The sequence below is a fragment of the Pocillopora damicornis genome, chromosome 10 (genome assembly GCF_964200805.1).
Source record: "Pocillopora damicornis chromosome 10, jaPocDami1.2, whole genome shotgun sequence".
Taxonomy (NCBI): Eukaryota; Metazoa; Cnidaria; class Anthozoa; order Scleractinia; family Pocilloporidae; genus Pocillopora; species Pocillopora damicornis.
This window is the reverse complement of record NC_142679.1, coordinates 10750669-10765153: the sequence shown is the minus strand read 5'-3', so window position 1 is coordinate 10765153 and position 14485 is coordinate 10750669. Positions and strand designations below refer to the sequence as shown.

Here is a 14485-nt window from a genome sequence, read left to right as displayed (position 1 = left end):
TCTGTCATGGCTTTCATCTCTTTCTTTGTAATCTTGACAAATTGAAATGTTGTCATTTTGAGATTTAGCTCTACCGCAATAACCACCTTGTACGTGGTGATTATTGCAAGATATGATGCAATCCTGGCTCAATCAAAGTGCACATTTCCTCATAATCACCTGAACAATTGAACAATTCACAAATAGCTGTAAATTAATAACATCTTAGCAAAATTCCAAATTAAGATCAATTCAAAATAGACCAACACAGTCATTAACTGGAATGAAGAGCTAGAACATTATTATCAATATTACAATATTAACCACTAATTTAATAGATCAGGAAAATTCTGAGGAAAGGAAAAGGAGAATTAGGGCTGATGGAAAAAGTTTTGGACATTCACACAAAAATGGCCATAGTGTCCTCGCTAGCATCCCTATACTTCTACAAACAATGCACCTTGAACTATTTTAGTTCAATTTTTTTTTTTCTCAGAACAGCTGAAAACCTTCCCCTTCAAATCCATTTCTCCGTTAATCTTCCATGTTAAATCTATATTTGTCCATTATAATAAGACTGAGATAGTTGGTTTAATATTATCATCACGGAAAAAAAAATTCCTTCCTATAAGCGAACATTTTTTACCCAGAACCTTCTGCATATTGAGCCAAACTTAGCTATTCGATCACTACGAACACCTCAACTTTAGTACCATATAAGGTAAAAACTCCAAAGCTCAAAAAAAGTATAATTATCCTTCAGATGACAGAGGTCAAAATGTCGCATGAATTTAAGGGTTATGTTTGATTGCAAAGAAACAGTAATAATCACGACTACATCATTGTTTGATGGATAAAAAGTATTATTATGATTGATTAGAACATCACGCGAAGGTGTATTTACAGAAACATCTCCAGCTGAGGTTTATTTCCAGCCGAGGTTTGACATACATGAAGATACAGCTCCGACCACACAAGAAATTATGACTAAAGAACGTAAACTAAGCTTAATACTCGCCTTAAATTTGACAATTCTCCAGATCTTTAACTCAACTCTTTGACCACAGCCCTTCCACGCTTTTTCCTCCATTGCTGAACTTTTCTTGACCTACCAATGGATAGCACAAAAATAATTATCAGAGAATAAAATCTCAAAGCCTGTAGCAAATTTCATACTTATGCTGATACACCATCGTGCATAATCGTGTATTTCATGTCTACTTATATGCTTATATTTTTATATACGATTACATCTCATTTCGCAAAATGTCTCTCTTGTCACTTATCTTCAACATTGTGACCTGTGACTATTGGCTTTTAGGGACGTTTTACAGCATTATAAAGTCAAGATTCAGATAAGCCTAATTTGCAACTGATCGAAGCTTGTTTTCCACTGTTTGCATTTGTCATGGTTGAAATAACACTGCATCGCTTGGGCGGCGTATCTCTTCTCTGTCGACAGTTAGGCAAGTTAAGCGAACCTTTACGAGACATCTATCGTTTGTCCACTGCTACATATTGATAAGACAAGGGCAACTCCGGCGGAGCGCTGACGTTTGAAAAATCTTACATTTTTCTCGACGTCTGAGCCGAACAAAGCCAAGTTTGAGTCCTTCCAATCATACTTCTTAGCCTTCACAAGCCCTGCCATACTGAACAACACCTCAGTCTCCAAATGTAAGGTAAACTGTAGCCTGGCGCAAATAAAGGAGTTCCCTTCGCTACGAAGTGCCAAGACTGTATTTCAAGCACAGTTATTGGTCGACGCCATGCTAATGTTGATCGTTGCATAAATATTATAATTCCATAATCTGTTAATCATTTACATATCTAGTTGTCACGGTCACACACTACAATAAACCCAGAAACTGGATCTACTTTGGTTCGATTCCAAAATAACAATTATTGATCGAACGCGACGCTTACATGAATATGTTGAAAATTTGCTTCAACTGAAATCGATGCAAGTCCCTTAAAAATAACATACACATGAACACGTATTTTAATACTTTTTGAGTTAAACATTTTAAAAAATTTAAAATATGCACACGAAAAAAAATTCAAAATGAAAATTCAAGAACCGCCCCTTTCAACTTGGTGATTCTATTAGAATGAACCACTGAAATGGTTTCATTGCCAGGTAGGTATCAAATTTGCTCCGCATCGGGCGCGAATGTATGCTCATATATTGCGTTTGTCCCTAAATATTCTCTCTATTAAGCAAAAACAGCTTACTTTAATCAAAATTCAAACGAAAACTTTCATCGCATCGTATCGGTTGAAGTTGAAGGCTTGTTTTTAATAGATCAATCGCCGGCGACATATTTTTCATTCATGAAGTTTTCATTAGTTTCACAACCGTAGTCGGGTATTAATATTTGATTGTGGAAAAAACTGAGGAGAAATTGCAACCAGCCTCACACCCATCTCTGATATAAATCTGATCTTCATTTGACTCGCGAGCCTGCCTCGCACTTGCCTACACTCACAAGGAGAACGCAAAAAGTAGCAGCCGTTTTGGAGGTTACTACTGTACCCTTCGAGTCCATCACAATCCCTGATAGGAAGATGGGCCGATACTGACTCGTTAAACTTATCTGGTAAAACACTACTAAATCATCGCTGATACGACTCTTTTCCAGCTATTGAGGCCGAGCAGTCAGTATCGATAGTCATAATACACAGAGAGCAGTGTTGAAAACTGGACCGAGAGAGTCACGTGATTTTTGTTTGTTTCTAACCCCCCACGAATTGAACTTTGAACTCTTGATAAAAAAAAATAAAAGAAAACTCTTCAACGAAGGAATGTGAATTAGGAATGCGTGAAAAACTGTCCCGTATATTGTTATTCTTACAGTCTTTACTATTATCTTTAGTTGTCCTGTTGTATCCGTTTTATACATTTGGTGCCGAGACCCGGGAATCGAAAACCGGGATTCTACCGCTCTGAAGAACGTCTTGAATGAAATTGTTGTGAATGCGAGCTGGAAGCACGTGGGTGACATGTCGCAGTCGGGGAAGAAGAAATTGAAGAATCTGAGGAAATTTCGCGACGGTCATCGAAAGTTTGTCGAGAAAACTATCGAAGATGCTAAAGGGTTAATCGCTGAAGGTAATCTCGTCGAAGTGAAAAGGCTGAAATTTCTTCGAACCGCTCTTGAAACGAAGTATTCGGAGCTTCAATCGCTCGACCGCGAAATTGTGGATCTGGTGGATGACGTTGAAGTTATTGATACCGAAGTCTGTGAGAGCTGTGAGCTAATGAGCTCCATTCAGGAGTGTATTGTAGAGTTAGAATCTGTTTTGGAAGCTCAAGAAAGTAAGGGAAAGAGCCAGAAATCCCCCTCCGTGGTGCAACCTGTTCCTCCCGAAAGCGCGGGAACTTCTCAAGGTCACGTTTCGAAAGCCTTCACTCATGCAAAGTTACCCAAGCTTGAGCTGAAGAAATTCCACAGAAATCCCATGCATTGGTATCCTTTCTGGGAATCTTTCGAGTCTGCGGTTCACGAGAACCCAAATCTGTCTTCCGTGGATAAATTCAACTATCTGAAATCACTTCTCACTGGCACTGCACAAAGTTCGGTCGCCGGTCTAGCCCTGACGAGTGCTAACTACGAAAAGGCGGTTGATCTACTGAAACAAAGATTCGGAAATCGGCAGATGGTGATCTCTAGCCACATCGAAGTACTCACCAAACTCCCCAAGGTGGAATCGATTGGTGAAGTTAAGAAACTCCGAAGCTTGTACGACACAGTGGAATCTCATGTTCGTGGATTAGAAGGTATGGAAATCTCTTCCGAGATGTATGGTTGTTTCTTAACACCAATAGTTATGCAGAAATTACCGGAGGAATTTCGAATCGCTATCACTCGTAATCTGGAATCGGAGACATGGAATCTGAAAGATATTTTGGTTGAATTTCACAAGGAACTGCAACTGAGAGAACAATGTCTCGTCAAAAACAAAGAGTTCAGATCCTCAAATCAGAGAGGTGAGTTGCCACTTTCTACATCAGCTTTGTACACTGACAGTTTTAAGGATAAGCAGTCTTCTCGTGTTTGGTGTTCATTTTGCAATCAAAACCATCAGAGTTCTAAGTGTAATGTTGTCACAAGTACTGAATCTAGAAAGGAAGTTCTTAAAAGGAAAGGCAAGTGTTTCCTTTGTCTCAAGCAAGGACATTTGGCACGTAACTGTCAAGCTCATATGAAATGTCTTAAATGTCAAGGAGCTCACCATGTAGCAATTTGCGGTGGTTCTCAATCAACCCTGGGTGGGCAAGATCAAGATAATGTGGCCAGTGTATCTACCAGTATGTATGTGGATCAGTCTAGAGGGTCTGTGTTGTTGCAGACGGCAACCGCTGAAGTTGTGCGTCCAGATAATGACACTTCTTCCCTAAGTGTTCGCCTGGTATTTGACTCATGCAGTCAGAGATCTTACATAACTAAGAACCTTAAAGACAGACTGAAGTTACCAGTGATTGGTAGAGAGTCACTTCTGATTAAAACCTTTGGTGAGTCTGATGCCAGATTACGAACATGCGAAATTGCTCAAGTGGGTATCAAAACCATGTGTGATGCAATTGTCTACATACAAGCCTATGTGGTACCAGTCATATGTGGCCCCCTGACCCAACAACCCACAGAGCTCGTTCAGTCTAGCTGTGAACATCTGCACGGCCTCTCTTTAGCCGACAGGTGTGGTAGAGGAGATCTGCCTATCAGCATTCTCATTGGTGCTGATCATTATTGGTCATTGGTCGAAGGAACCATAGTGAGAGGTGCACCGTGGGAGCCTGTTGCCCTTGCCACCAAACTAGGATATGTCCTCTCTGGCCCCACCATGATTATGTCTCACAATGACAATGGTAACACAGTGAATCTTACTGCAACCCATGTTCTGAAAGTGGAAGCGATTGTTGTCAATCGGGATGAAATTGCCTTTGAACTTGGAAAATTCTGGGACTATGAATCACTTGGGATTCGAAATGACAGTTTGTCTCTGTATGACAAATTTGTGAGCAAAGTTGAGTTTACAGAGGGAAGATATCAAGTACAGCTACCCTTCAAGGAAGACCATGAGCTGCTTCCAGATAATTTTGCATTGTGCAAGTCAAGGCTAGTTTCACTGCTGAAGCGTCTGAATTTGAAGCCTGAGGTGTTAGAGCACTATGATGACGTCATCCGAGATCAGGAGAAACAGGGAATCGTGGAACCAGTGGAGCAAGGTACTAATAATGGTGTGGGCAAGGTACATTACCTTCCTCATCATGAAGTGATCCGTGTCGACAAGGACACTACTAAACTGCGTATTGTTTATGATGCCAGTGCTCGATCAGGAAGGAACACACCAAGCCTTAATGACTGTCTGTATGCTGGTCCCCCACTGTCTCCTCTCATTTATGACGTCCTCCTGAGGTTCCGGGCTCACAAGGTAGCCCTCATAGGAGACATTGAGAAAGCCTTCTTAAATGTTTCAGTTCACCCAAGAGATCGTGACTATCTTCGTTTCCTGTGGATTGACGATATCACAAGCAGTCGCCCGAAACTCCAAGTGTATCGATTTGCAAGAGTTGCATTTGGTGTCTCCTCAAGTCCCTTCTTATTAAACGCAACAATTCGTCATCATTTATCTTCTGCTGACATTCCCAGAGAGTTTGCTGAGAGAACTCTGAAAAGTTTGTACGTGGATGACTTTGTTAGTGGAGATGATTCCGATAATTCAGTTCTCGAGATGTATGAGAATCTGAAGTCGTCTTTCAAGAATGGAGGCTTCAATATGCGAAAGTGGGTCTCCAACTCCAAAGTCCTGCAGGAAAGAATTGGACAATCTGAAAGTCAGCCTCATCAAGTTTCAAGCAGTTTTGTTAAGGAACACCCGATTCAAGAGGAAGATGAAACCTACTCAAGTTCTCTGTTTGGGACAGCGAAGAACTTCACCACATCAAAACTCAAAGTACTTGGAGTTGGTTGGGACAGGGAGAAAGATTTGTTGCTCTTGGATCTGACCTCTTCACTAGAAACTGACAATGCTTGTCTGGTTACGAAGAGAGCTATTCTTGGTACAACAAGCAAGCTGTATGACCCCTTGGGACTACTGAGTCCAGTCATCATTCCACTGAAGATCATCTTTCAATCTATTTGCAAGACAGGGGTTGGTTGGGATGACCCTGTGGATTCATTTATCCATGAACAGTGGTTAAAGCTTGTTCAAGATGCTAAGAAGGTGGGAGTGGTACAACTGAAGAGACACTACTTCCATGGTTGGTCAAAAGCAGATTTGCAAAGTGTTCAACTCCATGGTTTTGGGGATGCAAGTGAGAAGGCCTATGGAGCAGTTGTGTACTTACGCGTTGAAACAGCCACTGGAACTGTCTTCACCCAGCTTGTGTCATCAAAAACCAGAGTTGCCCCGATGAATGGAGAAACCATACCTCGACTGGAGTTAGTAGGCGCTCTCATTCTGGCCCGATTAGTCAATACGGTGTTGACAGCATTTGACGGAACATTGAAAGTTGATTCTGTACATTGCTGGTTAGATTCTCAAATTGCTCTGTGGTGGATTTGGGGTGTAAGTAGAGAATTCAAGCAATTCATTCAAAACAGAGTGGTTGAGATCCGTCGACTTACAAAGCCAGCTCAGTGGAATTATTGCCCCACGGAATCCAATCCAGCTGACATCTGTTCGCGTGGGTCAATGACCTCGAAATTGATCACCAATCAGTTGTGGTGGAGTGGCCCTGAGTTTCTTAGGGCTGAGAAGGAGCAGTGGCCAAGTCTTAAAATGAACTCTGTTGAAGTCACAAGTAATGATTCAGATCCTCGCCTAGAACTGAAGAAGGGAAGCTGTAACAACAGCAAGAAGCAGCATGACAGTTCAGTTCTTGTGAACATTGCCTCTGGAGAGGCGACTTCAGAAAATCGGCTAAATCTTGATTGCATCATTCCCTTGGAAAAGTTCAGTAGTCTTCAAAGACTGATGCGAGTCACCGCATATGTTTTGCGATTTGTTTCTAATCTCAAGCAAAGTAAAAGGAAGAAGGAATTGATTGATGGAGAAGTAACGCAAGAAGAGATGAATCAAGCAAGAGAACTTTGGATCAAGGAGGTGCAGAGATCCGTCTACAATGACAAGAACTTTGACCAGGTCAAGGTCTCGTTATCACTGTTCACGGATGACAAGGGAATCTTGAGGTGTGGTGGTCGTCTTAAAAATGCCCCGATTCCATATGATGCTCGTTTTCCGATATTCCTTTCAAGATGTTCACGATTCACCTACCTGGTTATCAATGACTGTCACTTCAAGGTTCTTCACAATGGTGTGAGGGATACACTCACAGAACTAAGATCAAGATTCTGGGTGACGAAAGGGAGGCAAACTGTGAAAACTGCGATCGGAAACTGTTCTGTTTGTAAGAAGTTACAGGGGAGAAGCTATACAGTTCCTCCTCCCCCTCCTCTTCCTGAATTTCGATTGAGTGATGAGTTTGCATTTACACGTGTTGGAGTGGACTTCGCAGGGCCCATATATGTCAAGGATGTATTTGCAAAGAAGGGAGATATGAATAAGGTCTACATAGCTTTGTTCACGTGCGCCGCAACCCGAGCTGTTCATCTTGAACTTGTTCCAAATCTAAGTGCAGAGAGTTTTATCAGAGCCCTTGCTCGCTTTAAAGGAAGAAGAGGAATTCCCGTCTTGATTGTCAGTGACAATGGGAAAACTTTTAAGGATTCAAGAGTGCAGGCCCAGTGTCAGCGTGATGGCACACAGTGGAAGTTCAACGTTGAAGCAGCCCCTTGGTGGGGTGGATTTTTTGAACGGCTGGTAAAATCGGTCAAGTTGAGTTTGAAGAAGTGTATACGAAATGCTCGGTTAAACTATGATGAGCTATCTACTGTCCTTGTGGAAGTCGAAGCGGCCTTGAACTCACGACCCTTGACATATGTCTTCGATGAAATGGAGGAACCATTAACACCTTCACACCTGATTGTGGGCCGCAGAATTTTGTCAGTACCATCAAAGAGCTCGTCGGATGAAGTTGGCCAAACCGTGGAAACACTAACAAGAAGAGCAAAATTCTTACAGCGAATTCTGGATCACTTCTGGAACCGATGGCGGTCAGAATATCTCACACAACTTAGAGAATACCATCGCTATTCTAAGAGAGCTAACTCTCTCCGTAAAGTACAAGTGGGAGATATTGTGTGTCTACATGACAATAAGATCCCGAGACAGCTGTGGCGCCTTGGAAAGATCGAACGATTACTTCCTGGACGAGATGGTCGAGTTCGAAGTGCAGTAGTAAGAATTAAGTCTGGTAATTCACCAACTGCAGAATGGAGACGCCCATTGCAGAGGCTCTATCCTTTGGAAGTGAAGTTGGACACTGAAGCTGCCAATCCTATGCCCCAAGCGGCAAATGTTCCTGTTAGAGTAGTGAGGGACGAGGATGTCCCAGTTGTTGTCGTGAATTCTGATTGAGATAGATTTATTAAGTTGACTTTGTCATGTTATGATTTGTGTTCGTAAGATTAATTGAACTCTGAACTCTGAACTTTGATTGATGATATCAATCAACGCGGGGGAGTGTGTTGAAAACTGGACCGAGAGAGTCACGTGATTTTTGTTTGTTTCTTACCCCCCACGAATTGAACTTTGAACTCTTGATAAAAGAAAACTCTTCAACGAAGGAATGTGAATTAGGAATGCGTGAAAAACTGTCCCGTATATTGTTATTCTTACAGTCTTTACTATTATCTTTAGTTGTCCTGTTGTATCCGTTTTATACATTTGGTGCCGAGACCCGGGAATCGAAAACCGGGATTCTACCGCTCTGAAGAACGTCTTGAATGAAATTGTTGTGAATGCGAGCTGGAAGCACGTGGGTGACATGTCGCAGTCGGGGAAGAAGAAATTGAAGAATCTGAGGAAATTTCGCGACGGTCATCGAAAGTTTGTCGAGAAAACTATCGAAGATGCTAAAGGGTTAATCGCTGAAGGTAATCTCGTCGAAGTGAAAAGGCTGAAATTTCTTCGAACCGCTCTTGAAACGAAGTATTCGGAGCTTCAATCGCTCGACCGCGAAATTGTGGATCTGGTGGATGACGTTGAAGTTATTGATACCGAAGTCTGTGAGAGCTGTGAGCTAATGAGCTCCATTCAGGAGTGTATTGTAGAGTTAGAATCTGTTTTGGAAGCTCAAGAAAGTAAGGGAAAGAGCCAGAAATCCCCCTCCGTGGTGCAACCTGTTCCTCCCGAAAGCGCGGGAACTTCTCAAGGTCACGTTTCGAAAGCCTTCACTCATGCAAAGTTACCCAAGCTTGAGCTGAAGAAATTCCACAGAAATCCCATGCATTGGTATCCTTTCTGGGAATCTTTCGAGTCTGCGGTTCACGAGAACCCAAATCTGTCTTCCGTGGATAAATTCAACTATCTGAAATCACTTCTCACTGGCACTGCACAAAGTTCGGTCGCCGGTCTAGCCCTGACGAGTGCTAACTACGAAAAGGCGGTTGATCTACTGAAACAAAGATTCGGAAATCGGCAGATGGTGATCTCTAGCCACATCGAAGTACTCACCAAACTCCCCAAGGTGGAATCGATTGGTGAAGTTAAGAAACTCCGAAGCTTGTACGACACAGTGGAATCTCATGTTCGTGGATTAGAAGGTATGGAAATCTCTTCCGAGATGTATGGTTGTTTCTTAACACCAATAGTTATGCAGAAATTACCGGAGGAATTTCGAATCGCTATCACTCGTAATCTGGAATCGGAGACATGGAATCTGAAAGATATTTTGGTTGAATTTCACAAGGAACTGCAACTGAGAGAACAATGTCTCGTCAAAAACAAAGAGTTCAGATCCTCAAATCAGAGAGGTGAGTTGCCACTTTCTACATCAGCTTTGTACACTGACAGTTTTAAGGATAAGCAGTCTTCTCGTGTTTGGTGTTCATTTTGCAATCAAAACCATCAGAGTTCTAAGTGTAATGTTGTCACAAGTACTGAATCTAGAAAGGAAGTTCTTAAAAGGAAAGGCAAGTGTTTCCTTTGTCTCAAGCAAGGACATTTGGCACGTAACTGTCAAGCTCATATGAAATGTCTTAAATGTCAAGGAGCTCACCATGTAGCAATTTGCGGTGGTTCTCAATCAACCCTGGGTGGGCAAGATCAAGATAATGTGGCCAGTGTATCTACCAGTATGTATGTGGATCAGTCTAGAGGGTCTGTGTTGTTGCAGACGGCAACCGCTGAAGTTGTGCGTCCAGATAATGACACTTCTTCCCTAAGTGTTCGCCTGGTATTTGACTCATGCAGTCAGAGATCTTACATAACTAAGAACCTTAAAGACAGACTGAAGTTACCAGTGATTGGTAGAGAGTCACTTCTGATTAAAACCTTTGGTGAGTCTGATGCCAGATTACGAACATGCGAAATTGCTCAAGTGGGTATCAAAACCATGTGTGATGCAATTGTCTACATACAAGCCTATGTGGTACCAGTCATATGTGGCCCCCTGACCCAACAACCCACAGAGCTCGTTCAGTCTAGCTGTGAACATCTGCACGGCCTCTCTTTAGCCGACAGGTGTGGTAGAGGAGATCTGCCTATCAGCATTCTCATTGGTGCTGATCATTATTGGTCATTGGTCGAAGGAACCATAGTGAGAGGTGCACCGTGGGAGCCTGTTGCCCTTGCCACCAAACTAGGATATGTCCTCTCTGGCCCCACCATGATTATGTCTCACAATGACAATGGTAACACAGTGAATCTTACTGCAACCCATGTTCTGAAAGTGGAAGCGATTGTTGTCAATCGGGATGAAATTGCCTTTGAACTTGGAAAATTCTGGGACTATGAATCACTTGGGATTCGAAATGACAGTTTGTCTCTGTATGACAAATTTGTGAGCAAAGTTGAGTTTACAGAGGGAAGATATCAAGTACAGCTACCCTTCAAGGAAGACCATGAGCTGCTTCCAGATAATTTTGCATTGTGCAAGTCAAGGCTAGTTTCACTGCTGAAGCGTCTGAATTTGAAGCCTGAGGTGTTAGAGCACTATGATGACGTCATCCGAGATCAGGAGAAACAGGGAATCGTGGAACCAGTGGAGCAAGGTACTAATAATGGTGTGGGCAAGGTACATTACCTTCCTCATCATGAAGTGATCCGTGTCGACAAGGACACTACTAAACTGCGTATTGTTTATGATGCCAGTGCTCGATCAGGAAGGAACACACCAAGCCTTAATGACTGTCTGTATGCTGGTCCCCCACTGTCTCCTCTCATTTATGACGTCCTCCTGAGGTTCCGGGCTCACAAGGTAGCCCTCATAGGAGACATTGAGAAAGCCTTCTTAAATGTTTCAGTTCACCCAAGAGATCGTGACTATCTTCGTTTCCTGTGGATTGACGATATCACAAGCAGTCGCCCGAAACTCCAAGTGTATCGATTTGCAAGAGTTGCATTTGGTGTCTCCTCAAGTCCCTTCTTATTAAACGCAACAATTCGTCATCATTTATCTTCTGCTGACATTCCCAGAGAGTTTGCTGAGAGAACTCTGAAAAGTTTGTACGTGGATGACTTTGTTAGTGGAGATGATTCCGATAATTCAGTTCTCGAGATGTATGAGAATCTGAAGTCGTCTTTCAAGAATGGAGGCTTCAATATGCGAAAGTGGGTCTCCAACTCCAAAGTCCTGCAGGAAAGAATTGGACAATCTGAAAGTCAGCCTCATCAAGTTTCAAGCAGTTTTGTTAAGGAACACCCGATTCAAGAGGAAGATGAAACCTACTCAAGTTCTCTGTTTGGGACAGCGAAGAACTTCACCACATCAAAACTCAAAGTACTTGGAGTTGGTTGGGACAGGGAGAAAGATTTGTTGCTCTTGGATCTGACCTCTTCACTAGAAACTGACAATGCTTGTCTGGTTACGAAGAGAGCTATTCTTGGTACAACAAGCAAGCTGTATGACCCCTTGGGACTACTGAGTCCAGTCATCATTCCACTGAAGATCATCTTTCAATCTATTTGCAAGACAGGGGTTGGTTGGGATGACCCTGTGGATTCATTTATCCATGAACAGTGGTTAAAGCTTGTTCAAGATGCTAAGAAGGTGGGAGTGGTACAACTGAAGAGACACTACTTCCATGGTTGGTCAAAAGCAGATTTGCAAAGTGTTCAACTCCATGGTTTTGGGGATGCAAGTGAGAAGGCCTATGGAGCAGTTGTGTACTTACGCGTTGAAACAGCCACTGGAACTGTCTTCACCCAGCTTGTGTCATCAAAAACCAGAGTTGCCCCGATGAATGGAGAAACCATACCTCGACTGGAGTTAGTAGGCGCTCTCATTCTGGCCCGATTAGTCAATACGGTGTTGACAGCATTTGACGGAACATTGAAAGTTGATTCTGTACATTGCTGGTTAGATTCTCAAATTGCTCTGTGGTGGATTTGGGGTGTAAGTAGAGAATTCAAGCAATTCATTCAAAACAGAGTGGTTGAGATCCGTCGACTTACAAAGCCAGCTCAGTGGAATTATTGCCCCACGGAATCCAATCCAGCTGACATCTGTTCGCGTGGGTCAATGACCTCGAAATTGATCACCAATCAGTTGTGGTGGAGTGGCCCTGAGTTTCTTAGGGCTGAGAAGGAGCAGTGGCCAAGTCTTAAAATGAACTCTGTTGAAGTCACAAGTAATGATTCAGATCCTCGCCTAGAACTGAAGAAGGGAAGCTGTAACAACAGCAAGAAGCAGCATGACAGTTCAGTTCTTGTGAACATTGCCTCTGGAGAGGCGACTTCAGAAAATCGGCTAAATCTTGATTGCATCATTCCCTTGGAAAAGTTCAGTAGTCTTCAAAGACTGATGCGAGTCACCGCATATGTTTTGCGATTTGTTTCTAATCTCAAGCAAAGTAAAAGGAAGAAGGAATTGATTGATGGAGAAGTAACGCAAGAAGAGATGAATCAAGCAAGAGAACTTTGGATCAAGGAGGTGCAGAGATCCGTCTACAATGACAAGAACTTTGACCAGGTCAAGGTCTCGTTATCACTGTTCACGGATGACAAGGGAATCTTGAGGTGTGGTGGTCGTCTTAAAAATGCCCCGATTCCATATGATGCTCGTTTTCCGATATTCCTTTCAAGATGTTCACGATTCACCTACCTGGTTATCAATGACTGTCACTTCAAGGTTCTTCACAATGGTGTGAGGGATACACTCACAGAACTAAGATCAAGATTCTGGGTGACGAAAGGGAGGCAAACTGTGAAAACTGCGATCGGAAACTGTTCTGTTTGTAAGAAGTTACAGGGGAGAAGCTATACAGTTCCTCCTCCCCCTCCTCTTCCTGAATTTCGATTGAGTGATGAGTTTGCATTTACACGTGTTGGAGTGGACTTCGCAGGGCCCATATATGTCAAGGATGTATTTGCAAAGAAGGGAGATATGAATAAGGTCTACATAGCTTTGTTCACGTGCGCCGCAACCCGAGCTGTTCATCTTGAACTTGTTCCAAATCTAAGTGCAGAGAGTTTTATCAGAGCCCTTGCTCGCTTTAAAGGAAGAAGAGGAATTCCCGTCTTGATTGTCAGTGACAATGGGAAAACTTTTAAGGATTCAAGAGTGCAGGCCCAGTGTCAGCGTGATGGCACACAGTGGAAGTTCAACGTTGAAGCAGCCCCTTGGTGGGGTGGATTTTTTGAACGGCTGGTAAAATCGGTCAAGTTGAGTTTGAAGAAGTGTATACGAAATGCTCGGTTAAACTATGATGAGCTATCTACTGTCCTTGTGGAAGTCGAAGCGGCCTTGAACTCACGACCCTTGACATATGTCTTCGATGAAATGGAGGAACCATTAACACCTTCACACCTGATTGTGGGCCGCAGAATTTTGTCAGTACCATCAAAGAGCTCGTCGGATGAAGTTGGCCAAACCGTGGAAACACTAACAAGAAGAGCAAAATTCTTACAGCGAATTCTGGATCACTTCTGGAACCGATGGCGGTCAGAATATCTCACACAACTTAGAGAATACCATCGCTATTCTAAGAGAGCTAACTCTCTCCGTAAAGTACAAGTGGGAGATATTGTGTGTCTACATGACAATAAGATCCCGAGACAGCTGTGGCGCCTTGGAAAGATCGAACGATTACTTCCTGGACGAGATGGTCGAGTTCGAAGTGCAGTAGTAAGAATTAAGTCTGGTAATTCACCAACTGCAGAATGGAGACGCCCATTGCAGAGGCTCTATCCTTTGGAAGTGAAGTTGGACACTGAAGCTGCCAATCCTATGCCCCAAGCGGCAAATGTTCCTGTTAGAGTAGTGAGGGACGAGGATGTCCCAGTTGTTGTCGTGAATTCTGATTGAGATAGATTTATTAAGTTGACTTTGTCATGTTATGATTTGTGTTCGTAAGATTAATTGAACTCTGAACTCTGAACTTTGATTGATGATATCAATCAACGCGGGGGAGTGTGTTGAAAACTGGACCGAGAGAGT

General features: G+C 42.8%; 3 protein-coding genes across 4 annotated transcripts in view; 2 read left to right on the top strand and 1 right to left on the bottom strand.

Moving 5' to 3' along the window:
• LOC113667619 (gelsolin-like protein 2) overlaps positions 1–14485 on the bottom strand; it is a 35185-nt gene that overhangs the window by 11890 nt on the left and 8810 nt on the right. The window contains exons 1-2 of one of the 2 annotated variants that reach the window (XM_089186113.1): positions 1550–1786; positions 998–1087 (exon numbers count right to left, since the gene is read on the bottom strand). In XM_089186113.1, coding sequence (XP_089042239.1) covers positions 998–1087; positions 1550–1630 — 171 coding nt within the window. In that variant the 5' untranslated portion in view covers positions 1631–1786. Of the gene's footprint in view, positions 1–997; positions 1088–1549; positions 1787–14485 lie in introns of those variants that run through there. The other variant, XM_089186112.1, reaches the window with a different exon arrangement.
• Positions 2765–8576, top strand: LOC149038886 (uncharacterized). Its single transcript, XM_089186111.1, has one exon. The coding sequence runs from the start codon at positions 2983–2985 to the stop codon at positions 8461–8463; it is 5481 nt and encodes a 1826-aa protein (XP_089042237.1). The 5' UTR covers positions 2765–2982; the 3' UTR covers positions 8464–8576.
• LOC149038885 (uncharacterized) lies at positions 8766–14466 on the top strand. Its single transcript, XM_089186110.1, has one exon. It carries the CDS (start codon positions 8873–8875, stop codon positions 14351–14353), a length of 5481 nt encoding a protein of 1826 aa, XP_089042236.1. The 5' UTR covers positions 8766–8872; the 3' UTR covers positions 14354–14466.